Here is a 27,050-nt window from a genome sequence, read left to right on the forward strand (position 1 = left end):
CAGTGCCAGGGATTACTTTTGCAATGTGTGATTTTTTGAGCCAAATATTTGTTTTACCGTTAAACCAGTTTGTTAGTTTGAGAAGGGCCCAGTAGCTTACCCAGCTTACCCAGCAATAAAGTGTTGCAAAAACCATAACAAAACAAGACAGGCATTGCCCAAGCCAAAAGGCTGGCAATCAACACCAGATCTATTTCCTTTTCCAACACTTGCTTTTCTTTAGCTTTCAACGCCCCATGGGAGTACACATGTTTTTTTTTCTCTACCCCTGTCCCATTTGTGCTGCTTTCAGTTCAGATATCCGTGTACATTCACTGTTGCTGCCACTCACCCCACCTGCAGTCTTTCCAAATCAAATAGCACCTGCGTCATTTTGTACGCGCATACATAATACAGCAAGCATTTGCCTGCAAAATGACGTGGCCCCGTCATTGCTCCCTCTTTTAAAAGATTTTCGCCATGCTACCCTGCATCTTGCTAATGCTGTACAGCATGGCTAAAAGTCATTAGCAAAGATAACGGATCCCTAAAGCATGACCTATTAATTTTGCCAATGTTTGTGTCATTTTTGTATCTGCTGAATAATATCTGCAACTGGCATATTCAAAAGGCCAGACTTATTTGCTTTGGCAATGCTTGTTTACAATGAAAGGGCAATTGCTTCTCCTGCACTGAACAAATAAATATACTAAAAATAAAGACATGCTCTAAAAAAACAGGTAAACATTTGAAACTTGTAAAGCAGACACCACTGCTCTGAGTTGCCTGGTTACCTATTAAAATACATTGTTAATTGGCCCTATGAAAAAGTAACAAAATGCCCTTGTCACTTGGCATAATGTTGAGTATTGGTACCACTGTCACACAAAGCTAGAGTGGGGAGATGGAAGGATGGCCTACAGAAATAGGCTGCCACAGCATAAGGATATTCCTCATTCACATAACTGTATCCAAGTCACAAGTTGCTGTCCATCTACAAACCTACTCTTCCTCCACAAGCAAAATATGTCTCACTTCAGAAAGTACACTGTATGAGCCGAAAAAAGCTGCATCATGAAGGGTATTGTGGTCGAGTGCATGTATTCATTTGAAAAAGAACTAGGGTGGCCAACTTTCTATAATCACTTCGCAGACCACTTTGCACGTGTGTCGACACTTTGCACGCACAGAGGCATCAGAAGACATTTGTACAGGAGCGGATGAACTATGAGCCACCTAGCGCATTTACGGAGATTCCTTCAAAATCTCTCTCCTCTAAATCAAGCCATTTAAAAAAATATAATCTGGCTGGAGTTCAAAAGTATTGAATGTGATTACTGTTCATACTGAATTTGATTTCTAATCCTTTTACCACCTCCTGGAGTAAGCCTTGTCTGACACAAGTTTAAAAATGAAGAACTCTGGTATCCATATTGAATGAAAGGCTTAAGCTTTGAAACACCAATGGTATATAGCAGTACCTACCACATATGCTGCCAAGAAACTACACACAATCCTGAAATATCAGAAGAAGTGTCCAACATGACAGCTGTTTCTTTAGGGTTGATTACCGATTAGTTCAATGCCCATGCTTTTAGAGAATGCAATGGCTTTGGATTACTTTCCGGAAGCTAAGGGGAAGGGTTTGTGCAATAGCAGGTTCTCAGTGTTGTACACATCTCCTCAATACCTCTTTTAGCATAATGAACAGATAGGACATGTTAAGAAGCTACATGAAATCTAAAATGGCTTTGATTTCCACCTGAGTGGCATCTGGTCTCGGTTGAAAGTGATATTCAGGAACTGGAGAATGAAGAGCTCTCAAATCGTGATTGTAGTTATTTTGATCATGTCGGCCTTACACATGCAAGTTGAACTAATGACTTCCATTATCCAATGTGCTTGCATTAATAAAGCCTCTGTCCCTTCTAACCTGTTTAATACGCTTCACGGCGATGAAAATAGTGACAAAGAAGGAATTAAAACTAAAATATTAGATTGTTTTCAATTTGCAATTTAATTATTGTAGAGTGTTGGAAATGCATCCTTTTGCCCTGTTCACCCCTATTTTTTGTTTTGCTAAATGATACTGGTGGTAACTGACTCTGACTGTACCTTGGGCTCTGCTAAGCAGGCCCAGCGTCAGAGCTATGTTCAGAAAGGTACATGTAATAGGGCACACTTACAATTGGCAATGACAGATCCTATAAGTCCCCAGTAGATAATAGGGCAAGGGGGTGTAATCTACCTGTGGATTCCCTAGTATATGATGGAGGGGTAGAGGCCCAGAAGATTTCCTGCACTTACACGTGTGCACTGCCGAGTGCCTGCTTTCATTTTAAAGGCAGCCTGGTGTTTCATACTGTCTTAACAAGTAAATTGTGTGCAAACTCAACTTTGGTGGTATGGGGCCTTTAAAAGTGACACTCTACCTTAATTATACATATTTGGCAACCCCCAGGTCTCCCCTAGGTCTCCCAGGGATGGAGGCAAAGTAAGCCGGAACCTGAAGATGTTTTATATGCCCTGGTGAGGAAACACTGCCCATTTAATTTTTCCCCATTGTAGATACTTAGCTAATAGGCTAACATTGCAATATTTTATTTAAATATAACTATTGCTATGAAACGAGTAAATATCATTCAAGGATTTAAACGATTGGTATCGATAACGTCAAAAACTTGCCAATGTTGAATTTACCATAACTAGTACAGAAGAGAAGTTTTAGACTTTCTCTTCTGTAAGCCAATAAGTGGCCTGGCCACAGCAAAGGTTATCTGATGGAGAGAGCTCTGAAGCTGAGGAGGATGGGTAAATCAAACTGAGCTCAAACACAGAGCAGATCAGTAAGGAGTGCCAGGCGTACCTACCGCTACATCCTGTCCCCCAGCCAGATGGCAGGCTTAAGACAGGAATTTGCAGAGGTCAGGGGGAGGAGAGCTAATGGACTTGCAGAGCATTGAGGGACAAGAAGATGCCACATTTTGGAGGAAGGTGTCATGCTTTTGTGTGGCACTCAGCATCTTATTGGACAGAGGTGCCCCCGCTTGTCGCAGCAGAACACTGAATAAATACGGGAGAGCTGCATAGTATCTCAGATTTGCTGTGTGAAACTACAGAGACAAGAAGGAGTACCCTGCTGGAATCTGGATCTGCATCCAAATGCCTGCACTCTGAAGGACTGCGCCTGCTGCACAATCTGGTACTATAGCTTTGAGGACTGTGTTTTGCTTCAAGAAAGATTAAGGGGTGGACTACCTGCAAACTACAGGTTAACGGAGCCCACGCGCATCAGCTCTACTAAGAGTCCCCACCCTGGAGTGCGTCCAGTGGACTTTTAAGAATTGCAGTCCAGACATCCCAGAGACCATTTAGGAGATTCCAGACCTTTGGACTGGTGTTTTGGACACTTTGAACCTACAAGGAGACCTTCAGGAGCAACCCCGAAAGTTGGGAGAACTTTGGAGAACTTTTGTGAAAAAGCTCTATAAGGCGACGAGAGTCAAGCCGACTACATTCAACCCCGACCCGGATTTCCGGTTTGTCCCGTTGAATGCTCCGGAGCTCCAGACTTCCAGGATTTGACCGGGACTTCACAGAAAATCAAGCCGGTGAACCCTCACCAAATCTGGCCTGCTGGGGAGGGTCGAGCGACGTTGAAAGAAAAAGCTCCAGAAATGTTTCTAAGTGGGAAGGGAGACTTTTGACCGGGGCTTCCTGTTTAGTGTATCTGACCAAGGCTCCTTCATGGTCAGCCTCAAACTTTGACTTTGTCCCGGTCAAACATGACTAGATGTTCCAGAGTGGCACTATATGTTTTTAAGCATTATAAAATGGTTAATATTTGAAAATTCATATATCAGGTTCCCTACAATGGATTTTTGTCGTTTTGGTGTCTATTTGTTATTTGTTCATAAAAATATTTCCTATTTTTATAAATTGTTGGAGGATATTTATTGTGTGTTGTGTATTACTTATTTGATGTATTGATATTTTTAAATGCTTTACACCCCTGTCTCCTAAGTTAGGCTTGACTGCTTGTTGTCAGCTGCCAAAGATTGGGCAAGGTGCTAATTTACTGAGACCTTTACTGGACCCTATACCATGTTGATGGCCTTATTACTAGTGGTAGGTGCATACTTACCCCTGCCAATAGCCCACTTTCCAACATAGGGGTTTTGCCTCCTGGCAAAAAAGGGAGGGCCTTAGAAAACGTATTATCTGTTCCTTAGTACATATATGTGTACTAGGAAAATGTCAGTGCTTTTATGTTCATTTACATGTACTGTTACATTTTATTATCGATCTGCTATGTCATTTTAATATCCCCTTGAAGACCACTGAAATCTTAGTTTTCCTATACATTTACCTGACTATAAATGTACAGCAGCCATATAACGTCATGTTGCACAATTGCACATTTACTGAACTGTGTTAGTAAAGCATAGCCTCATTCTGAGGTTATCATAATGAAATGCAGATTTTAGAAAGTAGTGTGGTGTTTGCGTTATTGTTACTTAAGGTTTATTAAAAGCCATATAATAAACATGTATACAAATATTACATATGAACTTTAAAAGTTGTTTTTATTTAAAACAGCGAACAATGACATTATTAACCACCCATATTCAACTTCTCAACAGAGACCTATGTTTTGTAAAGCAGAGGCTTCAGTTTTCATTCTTGTTTGACTATTCCAAGAAAAATACAAATGAATCATGCAAAGATTATAAACATGTTAAATACTAAGATTAGAGGTTCTCCTAGGGCTCTGATTAGAGGTTCTCCTAGGGCTCAAAATAAAGGCAATGTCAAAATTATATTGATACCAGGCATAGGATTTTCTTGCTCAACTGGCTCCAAAAGAGAAAAATACACATATTTTAAAATGTATCAATTTTTGTTAGTGAACCCTAATCAAATTTGCTATAATAATTATACTTGTATTTTCCTTTTTCTTTAGCTTTAACTAATGCAAGTGATATAAGAATAAAAATCCTAGAAATTACAAAAAATAGCTGTTTGCACTGAAAGTGCTTCTGTTGGGGTTTTAGAATTCAGTTGCCTTGCTATTTTCATGTCCTATCCCACATGTATCATAAAACAAACAATTTTTTTGATTAAAGCACCCATCACTTGATATGATTGAGTGGAGAATAAAGTACCCTTTTTCGATCTTATGCAAGAGCTTGACAAGTGCAGAGTGTATGCAATATTGCTTCTTTCCTATAGCTGTCGAGTCTCCGATGGGGATTTGAATCACTGGGAATCTTCTAAATCTGTATACAAACACCAGCCTTTTAGGAGACGGATCGGAGCAGGAGACCCATATAGGATCTCCCTCTTTTAATGTGGTCGAATCCACTATACCTAGGCCCGCAAGGGGTGAATTTCGTAGATCTTTAATTGGGTCCTGGAACGTAGCAGGGCTAGGTTCTAATTTATCTAATCCAGACTGGGGTGAGTTGGTGGACAAATATGATTTGTGTTTGTTCCAAGATACTTGGCTGTTGACTGCCCCCTTAAGGGTAGGCTATGCAACATTTCACATCCCGGCTGTGCAGGGACCCAGGGGACGACCTTCGGGGGGATTGTGTATTTGGGTAGCCACACATTTGGGGTGTTCAGTCAAAGTAATAGATTCTAACTCTCCGGATATTCTCTGCATTGTACTTAAATACTTGGATGGTTTGTCGGTGGTGGTTATTAATATTTATTTGCGCCCTATTCCCCAACGGTTGGGGTTATCTATGCTAGAGGCTCTTGACGAACTCCTTTTTATGTTCCCATCACCGTCACACAGAATTATCGGGGGTGACTTTAATTGCCATTTTGAACCCTTGGTCGGGATCCCCTCTGTAACTTTAGATGAGGACGCCATTTGGCACATTCAGGAGTGCTCTATGCATTCGGCAAAGCGCCTAACGCCTTTGACTCTCCAGATCAATAAGCTTTTAGTAACTCACTCCCTCAGAGCCTGTAATCGTAGACTCCCTCCTGATGCCCCTGGGAAGAGCACTTATAATAGAGTGGGGAAAAGCACAACCATTGACTATATTATGGTCAATGTGGAATTTTGGTCCCAAATGAGGGCCTTCACTGTAATTAATAGGGTAGATAGTGACCATAATCTTCTGTCACTAGAATTAAAACATACATTGGGACGCCAACATGAACTGGGGGTGTTGGAGACTTTCGCCGACTCGAATCTAATCAAAGTGGCGGGGGGCAGACGCATTAGGTGGGTCAAGTTTGTGCTATCTCCTGATAAAATAACTGAGTTATATCAACATGTTGCTAGCTCTCTAGCAGAGGCCTTCGAACTCCCGGTTGATAATTATGATCTTTCCTATTTCCAGGAGCTTGAGTATATCCATTCCAAGCTTTTCTCTACCCTGGCTGACTATTTTTATACTACAGTGAACAAGAAGCCACGGGCAAAAATCCAGGCCCAATGGTTTAACAGTAACTGTAGGGCAGCTAAACATGCTCTTGTTAGGGAGGTTAAAACAGGTTCTCTGTCGAGTATTAGAGGGGCTAGACACACCTATAAATGTATAATCTTGGAGTCCAAGTCGGAATGGGAGGCCTTGAGATGGGATAGCATAAAAGAAGCCCTGGAAGGACGCGATTATAGGGCCTTCTGGAACCTAGTTAGATCAGGCTCGGTAGAGGGGTCGTCCGGTATAATACCTAACCTGAGTGAGGAGGTTTGGATTGCCCACTTTAAGCCTCTCTTCACCCACATGGACACCGCATCTCTAGCAAACGTGGCTTCACCAATTAAGGATACATCTGCTTTAGCGCTATCGGATGTAAAGGATTCTGATTATCAACCTTGCACTATCCTCGAAATCCAGGCGGCCCTTAGAAGTCTCTCTTCCGGGAAGGCTCCCGGTTTGGATAGGATACCTGGAGATCTATTTTTGAGTGAAGAGAAGGTTTGGGTTCCCTATATTCTGCTTTACTTTAATGCCATTTTACATGGCATGGAGATCCCCCCAACCTGGCGGGGTGCAGAAATCATTCCTATCCATAAGAAGGCTTCCCCACTCGACCCGGCTAATTACCGCCCTATTAGCCTCATCGACACCGTGCAGAAACTGTTTGCCCGCCTTTTATTATCAAGGTTGCAGTGCTGGATGGACGAACATCACATCCTAACCTCCCTTCAAGCGGGCTTTCGTGCCAAGGTTTCCACAATCGATCAATTGTTCAGACTCCAGCTGGTCTACTGGAAGACGGTGACCATGGGGGCTGGTAGTCTTTACTTGATCTGTGTGGATCTTCGATCTGCATTTGACTTGGCACAGAGGGATAAGCTCTGTAACATCGTTACTGTTAGAGATGGGCGCTCTGGTATATCTGTGCCATTTGTTCAAACGTCTGCACCAAGGCACTTTTGCAAGGGTGAGGTATGGGAGGAACGGGGAGCTTTCGGCTCCCTTTGCGGTGGAAAGGGGTGTGAGGCAGGGGTGCGTGCTAGCCCCTACGCTCTTTTCCTTGTTCCTTAACGGTTTGATCGAACATCTAATGGGAGCAAGGGATCTAGATTCTCCTAGTTTAGCAGCCCGCAAGATACCAGCCCTGATGTACGCTGATGATACCCTTTTGTTATCAAAATCCCTTATGGGTATTCAGCGAACACTGGAGGCGTTTTGCTCCTTTTGTAGATCGAGAAATCTGTAGATTAATCTCTCCAAAACCACATACATGGTTTTAATGCAAAATCATCTAATTTCCCCCACCTCCATTTGGAGGGTTCCGTGTTGGAAAGAGTCTCCACTTTCGACTACTTAGGGGTAACACTCATCGACAGGATGGAATGGGGGTCGCACATGGCTAAGGATAATATGAAGCTTGCTCAATCGTCTGGCGGTATACTAAAGGTTTATAATGAGTGTTGATTTAAATCCTTGGGTCCGCCAGTGGAAATTTATAAAGCACAGGCGAGAGGTGGGGCGCTCTATGGAGTAGAGCTATGGGGCCATGTCAGCGCCACCTCCCTGTCTACTACTGAGAATAGTTTCATCAGGCGCCTATTGAGACTTCCCCAGAGCACACCCCTGATCCCTTTACGGTTAGATCTAGGTTTGGCCCCCATACAGGAGATCACCTCAAATCGCCCTTTGCTGTACTGGGGGCGACTCTGGTCTACCCCAGAGCTTCTGAGTTTTAGGGAGGTCTCCTGGATGGGTCAGAAGGTGTTTCTCTCACAAGACGTCTCCAATGCTACTGCGACCAGAAGGAAGGAGTTTCTGAATCTTCGAGCTCCTCTTCGCTCTCTAGGCGCTAGATATGGTTTATTCCATCCATGTCTTTTCAAAGTCACGTACCAAAATCGAACGTGGACTTTTCAGAATCCTGCAGAAAAATAAACGCTTCCTTAATAAAGAGAAAGATTTGCTGGCTCATATTAAATCCCTAGAGCATAAATTCTATACTTCCTCTAATAAAACTGTTTTACCAGATCTTATACGTGCCAAACTCAATTTCAACAAAACTACTACCGATAATGCTTCTTCAATCTTGCTACGGAGCAGTGCGCGTTACTACGGAGGTCGCAACAAATCGGGTAAACTTTTAGCTAACTATCTTAAGTCCCGTAGGGAGCGTAATTCTATAGATTCGATTTATTCTACCGATAATCTTCTCTTACACAAGGAACAGGATATACTTGCCCAATTCCAACTTTTCTACCAGTCACTTTATACTCCTGAATTGCCTCCCTCTGCTTCTCTTATTCAGTCCTATTTCGATAGCATCCCTGCCCCCTCCACTTCTCATCTCAACCTCCCTGGTCTTGAGCATGATCTCTCTATTACCGAACTTGATAGCGCCTTAAAGACTCTTACTAAAGGTAAATCCCCGGGTCCTGATGGCTTCTCTGTGGAATTCTATCTGCATTTTTCAGACCTTCTGCTCCCTAAACTTCTCTCACTTTTCCAGTCCTTCTTTATCTCTGGCACAGCTGCTGGTACTTTCCACGAGGCTACGATCTGCCTTATACCCAAAGATGGTCGTGACCCCCAATTCTGTAAAAACTAAAGACCAATATCCTTAGTTAATGTAGACTACAAATTATTTGCTAAACTTCTCGCCTTACGCTTGGATCCTCTTCTCCCCCATCTCATTGGCAAGGAACAGTGTGGTTTTGTTAAGGGCAGACTTACCTCGGATAATTCCCGCCTTTTCCTCAATGTCCTAAATAAAGTACCTTCTCTCACCATCCCTTTAGCCGCCATCTCGGTCGATGCTGAGAAAGCGTTTGATAGAGTGGATTGGTCCTTTCTGTTTGCCGCCTTGCGGTGGCACGGTTTTGGCCCTAATTTTATTTCTCTTATTTCTTTACTTTATTCTGCCCCTAAGGCGTCTGTTTTAGTCAATGGTCATCTATCCCCTTATTTTTCCCTCCAGCGTGGAGTCCGTCAAGGTTGTCCTTTGTCCCCACTACTTTTTGTTCTGGCCCTAGAGCCATTTCTTACGTCTCTTAGGAATAACATATCTATTTCTGGTTTCCCTTATGACAAGACCCATTTGAAACTCTCTGCATATGCAGATGACATTCTCCTATTTATTTCTGATCCTGAAAAATCCATTCCTGCCTTATTGCTCGAGTTTAATTCCTTTTCCCAAGTTTCTGGTTACAAGATCAACTCTGATAAAACTGAGATTCTCCCTCTCACCAAATTTTGTCTCCATCATCAGTTCTCTGCCACTGGCTTTGCATGGAATTCTTCTAAAATCAAATATCTCGGAGTATGGTTTTCTAACTCCATTTCTTCATCCATTCGGTTGAACATGTCTATTGTACTATCCCGTATTGATAAATTGTTATCCTCTTGGAATCCTCTCTTTCTCTCATGGTGGGGTCGGCTGGACTCGATTAAAATGATGATATCCCCCATTCTTATATACATTCTCTCCATGCTCCCCATACATATTCCTGATATTTATTTCAAACGCATCGACTCCTGTCTCTCTAAGTTTCTATGGAACCATAAAAAATCGAGGGTTGCTCTAGTTGCTCTTCGTAAACCAAAATCGAATGGCGAAGTCAATTTTCCGGACTTTCGTCTCTATCATAAGTCATTTTCTCTCCGTCAGGCCTCTAACTGGCTTTCTCTAACACCTTCCCCTCTTGCTCCTCTTTGGCTTTCTATTGAACGTTCACTGCGCTCTCCGTTCTCTTTATCTGAGGTTGTGCATTTTTCTGCTAAGAACTTAACCACTCCTCTCCCCTTGTTCAAACACACTTCCTCTCTTCTATACGCTTTGGTCCGTCCTGATCCTATTACTCGTGAATCCTTTTTGGCCTCCCCTATCTGGTATAACTCGCTTATTCTCCTAAACAATCGCCCTATTTGCTGGAATGCGTGGAGATCAAAAGGTCTGGCGTGGGTTAACCAACTCTTTGATGGTTTTCTTCCATGCTCTTTTCCTCGATTCCGACTTTTGTTTCACTGCCCGCAATCCTTTTTCCGCAGATTCACTGTCCTCATGGCCCTTATACTTGATGTTTATTATTCCCTTCCTTCGTCGTCGTCTCCCATATCTCCCTCCCCCCTACTTCAGATTTTGTCTACTCTTCCCAAAGCCTATCTTATTTATAAACTTTTCTCCTCTCCCAATCCGAACCGTCCGAAATCTAAATTGGAATGTGCTTGGGAGTCGGATCTGGGCTGTGACTGGCCTATAGCTCTTTGGGATAAAGTTTGGTCCAGGTCCTTAAAAATCTCTCGTTCTGCCTCACTGACCCAATCTATGTTTTTTCTATACCACAGATTGTATCTTTCTCCAGTTTCTATTTCTCGCTTTTCTCTTGATAAAGATTCTAACTGTTGGACCTGTGCCTCCCCTAATGCTGATCTCTTTCATCTACTCTTTCTTTGCCCTTCTGTTCTCATACTCTGGGGTCAGGTGTGGTCTTATGTCTCTCGCCTATTTTCGATCTCTACTCCCTACTCTATCCCTCTTCTCTTTTTAGGTAGTCTTTCTGACACTTTAGATCTTCCTCCACACTCCTCTGGTCTATTAGATCTTATGCTTGCTCTGGCTTTTCAACACATATCTTTTAACTGGAAGAATCTTACTAAACTCTCTATACAATGTTGGTGGAACTCTCTCTGTCATTACCATAGGCTTGATGTGCGCTTTTCTGCTGCTTCCACCCCTACCCTTAATAGAGATTTATTTTGGTTGCCTCTCACAACATATCTTGACCGCATGGCTCTGAAACGTACCTCTCCCTTATCCTCTGAGAATTTGAAACCTCCATGAGCGGCTCTTTCTCTGTCCTTCTCCTTCTATCTTTCTTATATTTTTCCATTTACATCTATGTCTCCTGCATTTATATATTCCCTATCCTAGGCTTTTTTGCTTTTTCTATCTTACCTATTCTTTTGCCTGATTTTCTTCCTATTCTCTTTATAATGCCTTTTTACCTATTCTTTTTCCTTTCCCTCCTTTCCCCTCTCCTCCTCTTCTCTCTTCCCCCCCTTTCTTTTTTGTCTATAAAAATTTTTTACAAAATGCTTTTTATGTTTCTTTTGTTAGCGAATATTGATCTACTGTTTTCTTTTTTAATTCAACATGGACAATGTTATTTGAATGATCTGTATCTCGTTGTTCTCTCTAATTTTCTCTAATAAAGCATTTTCAAACTTAAAAAAAAACATTTTAAACAGGCCGCTTGGTGCCCTACAGGTTATAGTTCTAGACCAAATTTGACCCATACTCGTGCTTATCAAGCATTCTGGGGCAGATGGAACACCAATCTACAAACGTTGCAAGTAATATCTTTCAGAAATGCGGTATGCATACCCATTACAGCCTCAATTCCATTTAACAGTGCCAGGACAAGTTTGCATTTTATGACTTTCAAAATAGGTTCCAATGTTTGACCCACAATGTCTCCAATAATTATCTAAATGTGAACCTTTAGTTCTTATCAGTGACAAATGTTCAGCTAAGCTGCCACAATTTTCAAATAGAATTTGTATGCAGATTATATATCTATTTTTCTTTTATGTAGATACTAACAGCCCGATTTCTTTAATTTCCCCCTGAAGATGACTACTTTTGATTTTCCAGGTTAATTTCCATTTCTTTAGTGTGGGTTTAATTGGATAAAAATGCTATGAATCTTGGGAGACCTATGGGGGGTCTTGTTCAATCGTACAACATCATCAGTATAAAGAAAAGATGAGATTTGATGGGATTCTATTTGGGGGTCTGCACTTACAGATGGTCAACTACTGCAACAAGATCCAAGCTGAGAAGATTAAAGTGGAAAGGAGCTGAGACACACCCTTGTTATAATCCTTTTGTGGGTTGTATCTTTGTGAGATGTTTTGTCTCACCCCTAATTTAAAAGGGTAACAGTATCCATTAGATATCAGATTTCAAAACCTGTCTCATATAAATGATCACTCTCCTATATCAGTAGTCAGCAGGCATAAACATTAGAAAAATAATATTAGTAAGACACAGCAAGCATAATGTTCAGTACCTGCAAGGATTTCCAAAGAGTTGTAGCCTAGGATTCTATCCCACAAAAGCAGTAGCTGGTCAGTAGCTAAGTAGCCAGAAAAAGCTCTTACCATCCACTTGAACGATATTCGTAATCTAAAATCAAATCAGAAAGAGTTTGATCATTTTCAAGCAACTGCAATCCTGTTAACATTTATTAGATAAGTATCTTAAGACTGTTCTAGGAGTTGACCACTTTGCTGGGACCACTGATGTCACTTGGTGTTATCTTTGGTTAATTCTTATATCACTCGAATGGAAATTAGGCTTGAAAATGCAGTGGCTTTCATAGCAGATTCCTGGCCTGCTCTGCAAGTTGCAATGCACATTTTCATAACGCAAGGACTGAATTCAGCCACATAAATTCAGCCATGTTTCAAAAAAACAAAATATGTGCTGGGAGCGGGGACGGATACCCGCGTCCATGAATTTTTATCGCAGGGTGTATGTGCAAGTTTAGATCACTTCCACAAGGGCCGCTGTTGCGCTGGAAGTGACCAGTTGAGGCTCACCCAGTGGTGGTTTTTTTCCAGATAAATATTGAACCGGGCTGGAGTCAGCCAGGGTGCAAAAACAATTCATCTCAGGTGACAGCGAAGGCGTCCCTCTGTGCGGCCTGCCTAACTGAGGGCTGATATCAGGGAGTCTGCTCAGAGTGAGTGAGCCCTCCTGCAACAATAGAACCCAATCACCTCTTCTTGCTCCCTGGCCGAGTCTCTGTAAATATTTAAACAAGCGCTTAAACATGTACCCAAGCCTCCGTTAAGAAGGTTTGGGGTCTGAGCAAATCTTGTTTGGTGCAGACGGACGCAGGACAGAGTGCCGAGCACCCAGCCGCGCTGAGCCGAGGAGGAGTAGAGGGGTGTGAGGAGAGAGGAGCCGACTCAAGGGGGGTCGAGCAGACCGGAGCGGGGCAGGCAACACCACAGTGGGTAAGGCTTCGGAACTCAGTCCACAGCCCCATTGTAACCTAGTGCAGGAGTGCACGTATTGAAAAAATATATATATTTAACAGTATAGCGCGACATCGCATGCTTAAAAAAAGGCAATTGTTTATTAACCTAAATATGGGGAGCCACAGATAAAGAAAGGTGTGCAGCTGCAAGGCCTGTTCTGGTGGTTAGAAAAAACCTAACTGAAAGAAAAAACAAGCATTGGCATAGCCAATAGTTCTCGCCTTTGGGATCTTATAAGTGTTTAGCCATGCAACAGTTGATGTTGTTGCACTAAGGATATTGTCCGGCATAACTAAATACTTATAAGGTCCCAAAAGCGAGACCTATTGGCTATGCCAATGCTTGTTTTATATTGCAGCTAAAGTGAGTGTAAGCACAGGAGAGGAAGACTTGAAATTAAAAACACCCATCTTGAGGGGTGTTTGCACCGGTATGGGAAGGCTTGGCCCAAGCCAATAGCTCTGGCTAAACACTTATACAGTCTCAAAAGCGAGACCTATTGGCTATGCCAATGCTTGTTAAAATCTGGAAGTCTGCCTTACAGTTCACAACTAAGTGAACAATGTATGAAGAGGATATGTAATATGGGTATCAAATAGCGTTTGTAAAGTGAAAGGACTGGGATGGGGAGGAAGGATGTCTAACTTGCTTTGTAATATTTATTTACTGTATTTTGGTACGCGTGGGATAGGTACATTGCACTTTAGAATCCACTTGAATGAAATTGGAGCATTGTCTATTATTAGATTGTTAGTATTGTCGTTTGTAGTAGGGTAAGCAATTTGGCCATATCATGGATATATCTTCTGATAAGCTGGCACGAGATGTATTCTTCTTATAAACTTATTTAAATGCTGCAGGACACGGAAATAAAATATATTATTTAAAAAAACGATATTGACATTGGACATTAAGTTCTTCACTAAATTGTGTAGAATATATGAACCTATGATTGATAATCAGATTTTTCTGAGGTTTGTAGAGTTCCTGGAAGTAATAGAAAGCCGAGGGATTCGACCTGTCCTCTTTATTAAAATACGGGAATTTCTTCTTAAAACCTTTTGGGCTATTTATGGGTAGAGCCCAACAGTCCTCCCACTGTGATAATTGTATATTTCTTCGGGACTAGTAGTTCTATATATGTAGTGATGACCTTAGGGATGGAACCCATACAGTTATTGATGGTTTTCCACATTCAAACAGGCGTCCTCACTTTTTAAAGCACTGTGGGAAGACAAACCAGCAATGAACTGTTGAACAGCATCTATGTTCAACGACTCTGAAAAGAGACCGGAAATTAGAACCTCATCTAATGTATGTACATTAAAAAACCAATAATCTAAAACTATTCTATTAGAGCCGTCAGGTTTTAAAACTGGGAAAGAGGGGTATTCATTGTAGAGCTGCAAAGCACCGTACTGCCTTGATATTGTGGCTGATCCAAAATGGCTTCTATGTCATGTCGTAGCATCCAGTGCTTGAAATGGAAAAATACAAGTGCAGGTACTCTGTACCAGAGTACCTGCTTGTTTCCAAGAAGTGCCGGTACTCTCCAATTAAAAGTATATCATTTCTCTTGAGAAGTGCCGGTACTCTCCTTCTCAAAATAAAAAAGTGTCGGTACTCCGTACCGGACAGTACCAGCCCATTTAAAGCACTGGTAGCTTCAGAGAATATTGAGACAGCCCCTGTGTTTCACTCCTTAAGGAAATTACAGGTGCACCTGATTGCTTGTCTCACCTCTTGATTTCAGTCCATTGCAGGAGCCAGTTACAGGGCCCAAGCGCCCGCATATTTGATCCTGAGTTCTTCAAGTACTAAAGAGGAGAATGCTTCAGGTCCCAGATGCCATGAACTGGGCACTGACTTTACAGGGGCCTTTGTGGGGGTGGGAGAGGGTGAAAAGACATGCATGCAGTTAGTTGCCCAGAGATATGACGGATTTACTGACAGACACTGTTGGCCATACCCAGACGCTGACTGGAAGCTAACATGATCTGAGAAGATATAGTCGATGCCTTTGAATGTTTGCCAATGGCTAAATTACTGGTATGAGTTGAATTGTTTAAAGACTGGCACTGCACCCATTAATATTTGTCTTTAATGGGCTGTTAAGCCACCTCCGGGTACATCTGCCCTGATGCCAGGCCCTCGTGATGCTTGTAGCCTTGTAAGTGCACCAGGAAACATGAGAAACTTTATAACGAATTGCTACATACACAAACTTATCCACACACGAGACAACTGCAGTCAGGAGGGTTTTAGTCCCGTTCTGATACTTCCAATGTTTTGATATGCCGGAAATTATACATCAACTCAAGTGAAATATGTACCAATGCCAATAAAGGCAGTTAAAACGAGACCTATTGGCTATGCTAAGTGGCCCTGCGGCCGTAAAAGTGAAAGTGATCGCGATTGCGTTCACGATCAAACATCAAAGCGGCCGTGCGGGCGCGAAAGTGAAAGTAATCGCGGTAAAGCGCGGCGCGCGCGCCCGGGGACATGCACTGTACCCCTAGGCTGGCCTGGTAGCACTTTTTGGAACCCTCTCAATAAGTCTCGCCAGACCAGCGCATGCGCTGGGTCAGGCGAGACCTAAAAAAGGAAGAGGGGCCATCACACGCTGTACAGTGTGATGGCCAAACAAAACATTCTCTGAGTGAAATCGCCAGGGATGGAATTAAACAGAAAAGGAGGGGCATTTACACAAATGCACCAATATGAAGCCAGCATTTCTGAATGCCACATTTAGTAACCAATGAAAATCGGTGGGTTTGCTAAACCCCACAAAAGATATATAACAGGTCGATCAAAGCTCCACCTAAAAAGGGAAAAGAGATTAAAAAAAGAGAATTAAAATGGGAATTCAGAGGATTTTTTTTTTTTGTCAGAGTAGCTAGTTAGAAGACCATGCAATTGATTATTGATAAAAAAAAAGGTTCATTCCGTTGACTAGCGCTCATAAGATACTGGGTGAAGTGAATGTGAAAGTGCAAGGAATATTGGAGTGAATACCAGGCGTGACTTGACGAAGTGAATAACATGATGCAAATGGCGGTTGATGAAAAATTGTCCATTCCAAAGAGTAGCATCTATAAGGTACTAGGTGAAGTGAATGTGAAAGCCAGGCATAACTTGACGTAGTGAAAAAAACGATGGGGAGTGTATGGTTTTGAAGATCTTGCTGGTCCTGTCATTATACCCTATTCTGGATGGGACTGGGAGCAGCTAACGCGACAGGCGCAGGGGCGCACACCGTAAGAACCTGAGGAAACCAGTTGAATGTGAGGAGTGCATAAACAATCTGGATGAATTGACGTGAGTAACGTAAAAGTAGCCTACTCCTAAGGGGTCCGGTTGGTCCTATAGCAATATAGGTCTTTGAATTCACCTGAAGAGAAGAGTCCTGCGTGAAAATAATCCTATTAGGATTTGATTCCAAACTGGGGTGTTATATTAGTGGCTAGTGAAGGTGAAGTGGCTTACCAGTTCTGATTATCCAATTATTTGGAGGACCCGAAGAATGGCTAATCCTGCAGGGTAATAATAAGATGTGATTAAATAGTGCGTGTGATGAAGAGAGAAAGCAGGAGATAGCTTAGCATTCCTGCACTTCTATGAGTGCTGAAGTTTCTGGGGGTTCCCATGGGAACAGATACCTGCCGGCAAAAACGAAATTGACAAAAAATGCCATGGGGCCGGTGCCCATTTTACCAGGGGTTCGGTGCGAGTGCTTACCCTTCGTTTTCGAATGAGCAGTTCGAGTCGGGTCCTCTGTACTTGAAACCGGAACTTCGAAGCGAGTCCGGTGACGATGTGAAGCAAGAAGAGTCTGATGGGGTTCTGCCCTTGTTTGATCCGAGGTGCGGGTGGATTCCGAGGGCGAGCACTGGCGGCATAGTGACTTGGCAGGCTCAAAAGGAATCTGTTTCTATTCAGGTTCGCCGCGTCCCATTGCCTTCTGTGCACAGCTCCTGCCAGGGAAGGGGTGTCGATGCTGACTGCGATAATGGAAATTGCGGTAAAGGACGGACTGACATTCACAAGATAGCAGAAGTAGCCAGACCGTAGGCATGGAGGCGATGGGGGAGATTAGCAATGACAGCACTAAGGTAGGCGGCTGCAATAGAAAGTAGACTGCTTAGGGTCAGTGAGAAGTGTGTCTAAATATCCAGAATAAGAGGCAATCGCCAATAGCTGCCCGAAATAATAGAGAGTACATCCGTGGGCAAAAATATAGACAACAGACATGATAAACGCCAAGCGCTTTACATACAGGAGCCAACTCTCCAACACCATAGCCCACACACACCACGTAAAAAGAGGTGGGCCACTAGTTGTTTGAGCATGAAAAGGAAGCGAGAGGAGGCAAAGAGGGACTCAGATCCAAATATCTGCAGTACAAAGATGAATGGGTAGTCTTTCCTGAGTTTTGTATATGATGTAATAGGCGGACGGCTGGGCCTGCTGTTCTGTGCAAAGCCAGCATGTAGAGCCGATCACAAATCAGTGTTGCACAGAGGCATGTAATTACGGCCTACCTCCTCAGCAGGCCACCGTCTGAGCAGCCGCGGTCAATGGTCAGGTCAGTGGCCTCCAACCCAGCAAAGAACAGGCCGTTGCAGCAGACAGGCCTGGCCAGGTGTCTCGAGCAGAGCAGCAGACCGGCCACTAGTACAGCTGGGGCCGCACACTAAAACTTCTCTGTGCCGCAGGTGGTCAAGGGAGGCTGATGTCTCCGGTCCCGCGCCGCGGATGTCTCTGGCCTAACCTAGGAATGTGGAACAGGAAAGTGCCGTGAGGTTCTGGAATGTGGGGTGACAAAGATGGTTGTAGTTGGTCTGAGGAGCTGGATGAGGTATTTACTTGGATCCCTACTTAAGCGCTGATGTAAACATCAATGAAACCTCATATTCTCATGTGATCAATCAAGAAGGACTTCAAAGTTAATTTACTCTAGTGATAGTTTTGTTTTTTTATTAAATACTTTATTGTAATATAACAATGACAGGAGGAGCACCAAGTGCACAGTCGACTGTACATTTTCCAGAAGCATTTCAATTGTTTTGACAGTAAAACTTAAGCCAGGTCAGAAAACAAACATGTACATGTGCATGGCATGGCAGGACCTAGAACATACAAGATAGAACAGACCTATTTCAACCCCTAACCACCCCCATAGCAAGGCTACTAGGAAGTAGCACCTCACCGCCGGCCCGCTGAGGCAACATCACGGGACATCACACCCATTCCCAACTGGACATAAAATACTATGCAGACAAGCCAGGGCACCGCTTACTATATCAGAAATGGTATACTCCTAAGTCATGACTTACTCGGTCGCCTGCCACCCGGGGGGTCCCCATCCTCACTGCTTTGTCTAGCCCGATACGTAGTGTAGAGTGCCCAAAAGTTCTTAGGTCTGTTGCATGGGGGCAAAAGGTCACTACAGCATTCCGTTCGGGTAGATCAATATAACATGTCAGAAGCCCACTGTTTTAATGTAGGAAGCGGGCCTCTTGACAAGCAAATAGCCACCCTACGCTTAGCCATCAAAAGGCCCATATCAACCAACCTTCGGATTCCCTTGTGGAGGGGCTTGGAGTAGCCCAGTAGCGCAAGAGCCGGATTGGGGATGAGCGCTCCCCCCGTAATCTCTGCAAGTTCCGAAAATACCTGTCCCCAAAACTTAGCTAGAGCCAAGCCAGATGTACAAAGTCTGCTCTTTGCTCGCCACATCTCTCACATTTCGAGTTATCTCGTAAACCATACCTGCATAGTTGCTCAGGAGTGTAGTAGACTCTATTGAGAAATTTTAAATGCACCAGGTGGTGCCTACCATTTAGGGACACCCGTTTCGTGCTGAGGCAGCAGTATAACCACATGTCGTCATCTATTTCTTTATTAAGGTCATTCTGCCAGGCCAAACGGGCTTTGGTATTATGATTCTCCCTGTACAACACTGCCTGTTTATAGAGTTTAGAAACCAGTCCCTGTTGAGTCTGAGTTTTAATGATTAGCGAAAGTGCAGCCACATCCGGAGGTTCAGTCAGATCAGTCCCCAGCAACTGCAGCAGTGCCTGACTCGTCCTGTGGAATTGAAACCTAGTGAGGAGTGTGGGTGTATCTCCGTCCCAAGCCTCAGAGTCCCACTCCCTCGCGGTGCCACCCATAAATAGGTCCCCTATGGTGTTACTCCCTATAGTATTGAGTGCACGCACCACCACTTGATCTCTGCATGGTGACAGCCAGTGGCACCACTCCAGAGGCGCCAAAAGCGAATAGAGGATAGCACCTGCTTGCAACTTTAGTAGGTGGTGCCAGGCATGCATGGTAGAATTAATTGAGTCAAGAATACAGATTCTACGGTCCGGCGGGGCAAACAATAGCGTGGGCAGCGGACGCGGGGAAGACACCTCACTTTCAATACGTAAGTGCGGGATATCTGGCAGACCGTGTATCCAAGAATGTGCGTGAGCACACTGCGCTACTCTATAATAAAGATCGAAATCCGGTGCGCCCAGGCCACCCAAGTAATAAGGTAGCGTTACAGTTTGACATTTAACTCGCAGTTGCTTCCCCGCCCAGGCTAGCTTGACCATCAATGTAGTGAGCTTCTTAAAAAAAAAACACCAGGGAGGACCATCGGGACATTTGTGAAGAGATACAGAAGACGGGGAAGGACCACCATTTTCATTATTGAAATTCTCCCCAGAAGAGTCAAAAGCAAGCGTATCCAGCGATCCACCTCGTCCTCCAACTTGCCCACCAGTACACCATAATTCTCCCAGAACACCACGTCCGAATCAGTGTGTATTTGTAAACCTAGGTAGCGAACCGAGTCCGTCGTCCATTGCAGTGGGTAATCAAGGTCAAACTGTGTAGTGGAAGGCGTTAGAGGGAAGACAATGGACTTGGACCAGTTGACTCGCAGTCCCGACACCCCACCAAAGTGTACCACCTCCATCAACACGGATGACAGATGTCTCTCCGGGTCACGAACATAAAGTAGTGTATCGTCGGCGTACGCTGAGACTATGAGCTCATACCCCGGTATACGGATACCTTTATATCTATGATACTCCCGTAGGGAGCAGGCCAAAGGCTCAGCAACCAGGGCATAAAGGATCGGAGATAGTGGACAGCCCTGCCTCGTGCCACGCGAGATGTGTATCTGGTTGGTCACCAACTCCCCTATTTCTATTTGGGCCGTGGGGGAGTTATAGATTATACCTAGCAGTTGTAAGAAGACTTCACCAACACCCATTCACTCTAGAACTCGTCTCATGAAGGGCCATTCAACCGAGTCAAATGCCTTCTCCATGTCAAGAAATACCGCTACCACGCAAATTTCCGGAACGGTGTGTTGAAGTGCGCCGAAGACTGTGCGTAGATTATAAGTGATGCTGCGGCCGGGGACAAATCCAGCCTGTTCCGGAGCAACTAGTACAGGGACAAGAGGAACAATTCGATTGGTTAGAATTTTAGCAAAGATTTTGGTGTCTACGTTGAGCAGCGAGAGAGGTCGATATGACGAACACTCCTCAGGCGGCTTACCCGGTTTTAGGATGGTAACTATGATAGCCTCTCTCATCGAGGGCGGCATGGTACCAGACATGCACATATCATCAAACAAAGAGGCCAGGTGTGGCAACAGAAGATCAAGAAATGCTTTATAAAAGGCAACAGTCAGGCCATCTATCCCCGGGGTGCTGCCAGCTCTCATACCGGAGAGAGCAAGAAGTATTTCCTCTTTTTCTATTGGTCACATCAGAAATTCACGATGCGTATTGGTCAGCCAGGGCAACTTGATGTGCGACAAATAGTCTAATATTTCGTCCTCAGTACCCGTACTCCATGAAGAATATAACAATGAATAAAATTGCCGAAATCGCTCTGTGACTGCGAGGTCCCCAGTTAGTGGCTCTCCCTCCTCGGAGTGCAGCACTGCTACTCCGGAGAGGGCCCGGCGGTTCCTCAGCAATTGTGCTAGAACTGCACCCTGTCTCTCACCCTCTCCATAGGTGCGAGCAGCGGCATGCTTGCTGAGGTGTTTTATTTCGGCATCTGCGGTATCATGAAATTCCTCCAGTTGAGTCCGAAATTCACGCAACGTCTCTTCATCTGTACCTAGTTGCAGCCGTGCCTTCAGGCCGGCCAAAGTGGCTTTGAGATCCGACAGCCTCTTGTGCAGAGCTTTGAGAACTCCTGAATGTTTGGATATCGTGACACCTCGGATGTACACCTTGAACGCCTCCCACACCACCTGGAAACTGTCTCCCGAGCCCACATTTTGGTCAAAATATGTTTCTATTGCCTCTGCTAGGTCAGCCTTGAACGCCGCATCCAGCAATGAATAAGAGGGGAATCGCCAAGTAAATGGAGGAATTTTCTTAGAATGATGGCTACTAGAATCGGGGAGTGATCCAAGAGTGTGCGTGCCAGCACCTCACATGTGTGTACCTGATTATATAGCCATCTAGAGGCCAACCAGTAATCAATGCGCGTGTGCAAATTGTGATATGCCGAGTAATGAGTAAACCCCCTGCATCTGGAAATCGCTGTCTCCACACATCGCACATGTCAGTGCGCAGCTTAGAGGCAGCGAGTGCGCAATCTGAGGCTGTGACGCGTCTGACCGGCCTGCCAGAGCAGTCGCAGTCCGGGTTTAAAACTAAGTTAAAGTCCCCGCCACATAGTCGGTGCTCACCCTCACAGGCTTGCACTCTGTCAAACAGCTCCACATAAAACTCCGGACTGTCATAGTTGGGGCCATACACATTAATAATCAACTAATCAAGACCATTCCCCCTGCATCTAGAAATTACATATCTACCATTGACATCTGTATACAAGGGCTCCAAAGTGTAAGCTGATTGCGGGCGGACCCAGGTTAGCACCACCCGGGCGAGTGTGGTGAATCCAGATGCATGTGTGTTCCCATGTAAGCCTCTACTGCAAAACAATGGGCTATTTGGGGGAAGATGTGTCTCCTGTAGCAGTGCGACATCAATGTCATGTCTAGTCAGGTAAGCCAGTACTTTACGTAATTTTTGGTGGTCATTAAGTCCGCGCACATTCCATGTAAGTGCACGTAAAGTTCCCAGAGGGTCCGCTCTACTAGGGGAAGAGCCCACAGTGCCAGACCCTGCCAAGCCGCTCCTGTCTGTGTCAGCCATAAGGTCCTGTCGTGTGCATAGCCACTGTACAAATCAGGTTGGGTCTCCCTTTAACCCTGTCTAACTGAAAACCCCCACTCCCCGCCCCCCACCCACGCCGGGCCAACCCCAACTAGGCCTAGTCGAGCAACTAACAAACTGACCCCTTGAGCAATTACAGAAGCTAATAGCACATGTAAAAACATCAATGCAGCGCCCAGAAGCCTTACAGCCCAAACCCATTGAGAACAATATCCCCGTAGTGCAACGCACTCGTGGGCAGAGGTAGCTCGCTTCCAGGTCATGAAGTGATAAAAATCACCCACGGCCACCGCACCACACACCCTCAACCCATTGGCATCTTCAGAGGTTCGCGTTGCATAAAAGAATCACCATATCCAGCAGTCTGTAACCAGGCAATCTTAACCAGGAAAGCACCCAAGTAGTCTGATACACCTCCCAACTGTCCATCACAACCCCCCTCCCAGCTTCACTACTCTCCTCAAGATGAGTAAAGCCCCACACACAATCCCGCTGAAGCTGTAGTGCCCGCGTCCCATGCCGCCCCACCCCCAACCTGCAATAAGAAAGAGTAGCATCTTAACTGTCTAGTACAGGAGTACTCTGCTAGTCCTGCTCATCAAGGGTGCCACCAGCTGCCTCTCCCAGAAGCTGCCGATTCCGGGTCACGTCGGTTATCTTTGGCCCATTCCTTCATAGCCTTCTGCAAGGCCTTCGGATCCGTAAAGAAGAGCGATTGACCCTGACGATTGATGCGCAGTCTGGCAGGGTAAAGCATGGCGTAATCAATATTGTCCTCATGCAGTTGCTTCTTCAAAGGTGCGAATTGACGGCGTACCTCCTGCACCTTGATGGTGAAGTCGGGGATCAGCGATAAAGTAGAGCCTTCAAATTTAAGGGGTAGTTTATCTCTGGCCACACGTAATGCAGAGTCTCTGTCACGATAGTTGAGGAGCTTCGCGATGATCGGTCGCGGGGGAGCACCTGGGATCGGTCTAGGTCCCAGGGATCGATGCGCTTGCTCAACCACAAACATTGAAGAAAAGGTTTCCTGCCCTAAGAGGGTGACCAAAAGTTTTTCAATAAACTGCTCCATATTGCCAGTAGGGGTGGATTTCGGAACTCCGATGATTCTAAGGTTACTGCGCCTCAACCACGCCTCCAAGTCCTCCGTCTTGTCTTGCAGGACCTGCAGAACCTTCATTGCTTGTGGCCCACATCTAGCGTCTGCTACGCCTCCTCAACCCCAGTGACGCGGCACTCTGCCATATCAAGGCGCTGCGCATGCTTGTCCATACATTCGGACATTCTATCCATACGGTAGGAGAGAGAGTCGATCTTAGTGCCCAACACCGAGAGGCTAGTCTGCAAGCCTTTCTCCATTGCAGCTAACATAGTGCGGATGTCGCTCTCTGGTTCCTCCTGAGGCAAGTTCTGCATGTCCTCCGTCTCCCCTGCCGCAGTGTCTCGCCCTTTAGTCTTTTTCTGGTCAAAGGAGATCTTCGGTTGCGTTTTAATAACTCTCCCCATAGAGCATGTGGCCAAACCGCTTCGTAGGCAGTTGGGCAGTCAGGCTCAGATGTCAACTGTTCGGGCAAGCACCACAGCCAGGGAGATCTCCACCCACGCAACTCCAGAGACGTAAGATGACAGCTCAAGTCCCCCTGCTGTCCAGCAGCAGCACCAGAAGGGGCAAACTCCCCCAGGGGGCACAGCAAGCTTGATCCTCAGCGCTCACCGCAGACACCAAACAGCCGGGGGGAAAGGGCTTCCAGTACCCAGGCAAACGCAGAGGCGTTGTAGTATCTAGGTGGATCCGGCCAGTCAGGGCACCGGGTAGGCGCAATTTCAAGTCGCCCAGAGCACTACTGTAGAAGTGCCCTAGTCCATCGGTGGGCAGGGCAAGAGCAACAGCGTGTCGTGGCCATATCTATCTAGGCCAGCGCTCACATCAGCCTGACACCAGGACCTTGAGAGTGAGCAATCCACTTTATCGTGTCATCAGTAGTGCAACGGTCAATGCAAGGCAGCGCTGTAGCTAGTCAAATTGGCGGCCGGGCCTCACCGCCCCTGGGGCACCAGGAGATCAAAAGGCCAGCAGGGGCCTTGCAAGGCAGCTCCATCCGCCCTAAGTCCCCGACGGGCAGTGAGGGCATGCAGCTGGACCAAGTGCAACGCAGCAACTCAGGGGTGCACGGTAGGTTCACACTCACCGCATCACACCTCAGGGCGGCACACCAATCAGGGCTTCAGCAGGCCGATATGGAGGTCCCCAGTTTCTGATGCGGGGCACCCAGTCACAATGCAGCCGGCTGCAGCTATCTCCAAGAGGTGGGGCCAGGCATGGGCCCCCAGCACCGCAGAAGCAGTCTTATGTTCCGATGCAGTGCTCAGCACCAGCAGCGCCAAAGTCCTCCAATCGCCTCGCCACCCGCCACAGTTGCAGCTACCTTCCGGGTCAGGGCGCAATGGAGGAAGCGCCAACATCCCCTCACGCACCACTAGCAACCCAGTCAGGCAAGCTCAGCAGTCTCGGTCTCCGGGTGTGGAGGTAACCGCTCCGACGTGCACGGTAGTCCCAGTGGAGGAGGCGGGAGGTCGTCCGCTCCGAGCGTCAGGCTCAGATTGCCACCACCATTCCAGCGCGGTTGCGTCAGCTAGGGGAGGTCGGGGATCCTGGCCCAGTCACGCGCGCCGCACTCCGGCAGCTCTCCCTCCGTCTGCAGCCCATGTAGCCCAGTCGGAGTAAGAGCGTCTCGTGCCTCCGCAGTTCTCATCCCAATATATGCTCCTGCGGAGCCTATTTGGCACCTCTGAATGCAAATATTTGGCGGATAGATAGTAGGTGTTGTGGAGCTTCACGCTCAAGCGGCCATCTTGGTCTCTAGTGATAGTAGCAAACATTTAAAAAGTAGATTTATAAAATGTATTACGGATGATTCATGCCCTGTGAGGTAAATGCCTGAAGTCTACAGCCATGGATTTGTATTTGTGGGGCAGCACCACAGGGTCTCGAGCCGGCACCCACTTTTCTGTGGGTTGCCAGCTCCTATCAAAGAATTCAGAAGCAACCATGGCGTCCCAAACATTTAAGTGCTATTACATTCCTCCCTTGGGGGCCAAGTATTCTGGACTCATGTAATGGTTTTATGATTGAGCTGTCAAGGCTTAATAATGAGGGTTTGACCAAGGTATAGAGCAGTGTCCAGGTAGAACTACATCATTTAGAGTCAAAAGCTCTTTACATCCAACAACAGTAAAAAAATGAAGAATACCTAAAAACACAGATAGTCCTATCACCTTTTGTGACAGATACAATGCTTAGGCTTTAAGGTGGTACAAAAGTGGACATATATAATCAATGTTATGTTATGGCAAAAAGATTGTGAGTTCATGATGGTCCTTTAAACCATTTAAGTGTCAGTCCTTTTACTAAGTCTTTGTGTAGAAGCCGCCCACAAAAAGCCCTTATCATCTACGACCTCCACATCAATTTAAAAAATGTCAAGGAATTCTCCTACACGACAACCACAGAGACCACCATCCACCCCTTCCAAGAACTCCGCAGCACCCTCTCAGACTACTACCACAGCCAGATTACCACCTTCTACAACAACTTTGACCCCCAACCCACCACTCTCAGCCTCAACAACCTCTCTCAATCATATAGATACACAGATACCGAGGCACACAAAAAGCAGTCCATACGGTATATAGGTCAATGACCATAACAGTAATCAAAAGCAGTCCATTCCAATTTTTCCTTTCTTTTTTATTCTCTAATTTCCTTCAATGTTATACAAGAAGCTGGCAGCCGACACGTGTTTCATCCTATGGACTTTTTCAAGGCAAAACGAACGAAAGAGAAACCCTCGAATTGGAAAAATCAAAAACAGGAAGTCCTATCAAGTACTGGGCTCTGTGTGTAGGTGCTTGCAGCAAATCTTATGATATAGATATCCGTAACTGCATATGATCCCAGAGTCTGCACAACTATCGGCAAAACCAAATAGCAGCCCTCGCTGTATATACGTCACAGGAACACGTCTACCCGATAAAGTTACAATGGAAAGCACTAGTAGAAGGTCTATAATCATGTGTAGTTCCTGCTATTAGCAGGACTCCTCCCCACAAAACCTGTCTGGCAAGTAAATGAAATTGTGATTGTTCTTCGTGAAAGTATGCTTGCGGAGAGAAAGGCCACATCTTCCAATTTCAATCCAAAAACAGCCGCCCGCCCGTGAACAATTAATCAGGCGGAGCGAACTACACACTGGCCCTGATAAGCCTGAGCGTAGTCATGCCGGAGCACAAAAAATTACTTCCGAGAGTTACGCTGGTAAGTACGAATCATCTACCACCTCCACATCCAGTAAGTCAAGAGAGCAGCAACGCCGAGGGCAAC

At 45.3% G+C, this 27,050-nt stretch overlaps 1 protein-coding gene across 1 annotated transcript in view; it reads right to left on the reverse strand.

Moving 5' to 3' along the window:
* The window catches only part of TBC1D19 (TBC1 domain family member 19), a 1,311,239-nt gene that overhangs the window by 17,759 nt on the left and 1,266,430 nt on the right, over positions 1-27,050 (reverse strand). The window contains exon 19 of the mRNA XM_085643323.1: positions 12,491-12,606. Within this exon, the coding sequence (XP_085499449.1) occupies positions 12,491-12,606 (116 nt within the window). The remainder of the gene's footprint in view (positions 1-12,490; positions 12,607-27,050) is intronic.

This window comes from Triturus cristatus, chromosome 2_2 (genome assembly GCF_964204655.1).
Source record: "Triturus cristatus chromosome 2_2, aTriCri1.1, whole genome shotgun sequence".
Lineage (NCBI taxonomy): Eukaryota > Metazoa > Chordata > Amphibia > Caudata > Salamandridae > Triturus > Triturus cristatus.